The 1,917-nt window shown below is 69.0% G+C and overlaps 1 protein-coding gene across 1 annotated transcript; it reads left to right on the top strand.

Moving 5' to 3' along the window:
• Nucleotides 1-5: 5 nt before the first annotated feature.
• On the top strand, nt 6-1,911 carry LOC120860035 (urea amidolyase-like; the record flags this gene model as incomplete). Its single annotated transcript, XM_040235889.1, has 1 exon — nt 6-1,911. A coding segment is annotated over one exon (1,906 nt), but the record flags the coding sequence as incomplete, so codon positions are not given.
• Nucleotides 1,912-1,917: the final 6 nt, after the last annotated feature.

Below are 1,917 nucleotides of genomic sequence, written 5' to 3'. Positions count from 1 at the left end.
CCCGCTGCAGCGACGCCGTGGCGCTGGCCAGCGCCTACGACAGCGTCAAGCGCATGGGCGAGCAGTTCTTCAGCGATGCCGGGGTGTTCCTGGAGCGCTTCGTCGATCAGGCGCGCCACGTCGAAGTACAGATTTTCGGCGACGGTACCGGCCGCGTCGCCGCCCTCGGCGAACGCGACTGCTCGCTGCAGCGGCGCAACCAGAAAGTGGTCGAGGAAACCCCGGCGCCGAACCTGCCGCAGGCCACCCGCGAGCGCCTGCACGCCGCCGCCGTGCAGCTGGGCGAATCGGTGAAGTATCGCAGCGCCGGCACCGTGGAGTTCATCTATGACGCCGCCCGTGACGACTTCTACTTCCTCGAAGTGAACACCCGCCTGCAGGTCGAGCACCCGGTCACCGAGATGGTCACCGGCCTGGATCTGATCGAGTGCATGCTGCGCGTGGCCGCATGCGATGCGCTGGACTGGGCCGCGCTGAACCGCGCCCCGCAGGGCGCCGCCATCGAAGTGCGGATCTACGCCGAAGACCCGCTGAAGAACTTCCAGCCCAGCCCGGGCGTGCTCACCGACGTGCACTTCCCGGACGACGTGCGCGTCGACGGCTGGGTCAGCACCGGCAGCGAGGTCTCGGCCTTCTATGACCCGATGATCGCCAAGCTGATCGTGCATGCGGGCACTCGCGCTGAGGCCATCGCCAAGCTGCAGAAGGCCCTGGGCGAAACCCGCCTGCACGGCATCGCCAGCAACCTCGACTACCTGCGCCAGGTGGTGGCCGACGAGCGCTTCGCCGAAGGCGAAGTGTGGACGCGTCTGCTCGACAGCTTCACCTTCAAGGCCAGCGTCATCGAAGTAGTGGAGCCGGGCACCTACTCCAGCGTGCAGGACTATCCGGGCCGTCTCGGCTACTGGGATATCGGCGTGCCGCCGTCCGGACCGATGGACGATTTCGCCTTCCGCCTGGCCAACCGCATCGTCGGCAACCATGCCGAGGCCGCGGGCCTGGAATTCACCCTGCAAGGCCCGACCCTGCGTTTTCACAGCGATGCGCTGATCGCCCTGACCGGCGCCGACTGCCCGGCCACCCTGGACGATGCGCCGGTGGCCTACTGGCAGCCGGTGGCGGTCAAGGCCGGTCAGCTGCTCAAGCTGGGCCGCGCGGTCAGCGGCTGCCGCACCTATCTGGCCGTGCGCAATGGCCTGGACGTGCCGCTGTACCTGGGCAGCCGCTCCACCTTCGCCCTCGGCCAGTTCGGCGGCCATGCCGGGCGCACCCTGCGCACCGCCGACATGCTGGCCATCTCCCAGCCCGAGCTGGCGGCCTGCACCACCCCGGCGCCAATCGCCCCGCCACAGGCGGCGCACCCGAGCCTGATCCCCAGCTACGGCAGCACCTGGAACATCGGCGTGCTCTATGGCCCACACGGCGCGCCGGACTTCTTCACCGCAGAAGCCATCGAGGAATTCTTCGCCGCCGAGTGGGAGGTGCACTACAACTCCAACCGCCTCGGCGTGCGCCTGAGCGGCCCGAAACCGAGCTGGGCGCGGGCCGACGGCGGCGAGGCCGGCCTGCACCCGTCCAATGTGCACGACTGCGAATACGCCATCGGCTCGATCAACTTCACCGGCGACTTCCCGGTGATCCTGACCAAGGACGGCCCCAGCCTCGGCGGTTTCGTCTGCCCGGTGACCATCGCCAAGGCCGAGCTGTGGAAGGTCGGCCAGGTCAAGCCCGGCGACAAGCTGCGCTTTCACCCCATCGGTTTCCAGCAGGCGCAGAGCCTGGAGCAGGCGCAACTGGGCAGCATCGAAGCCCTGGCCGCGATCAGCGCGGTGACCCTACCGGCGCCGTCGCTGCAACCGGACACCACGGTTTCCGCCACGGTGCTGGCCGAGCTGCCTGCCGAGGGCAGCCGCCCGC

This window comes from Oryx dammah, unplaced genomic scaffold (assembly GCF_014754425.2).
Source record: "Oryx dammah isolate SB20612 unplaced genomic scaffold, SCBI_Odam_1.1 HiC_scaffold_6589, whole genome shotgun sequence".
NCBI lineage: Eukaryota > Metazoa > Chordata > Mammalia > Artiodactyla > Bovidae > Oryx > Oryx dammah.
Note: the sequence above shows the minus strand (reverse complement) of the source record. Positions and strands in the feature narration are given on the sequence as shown.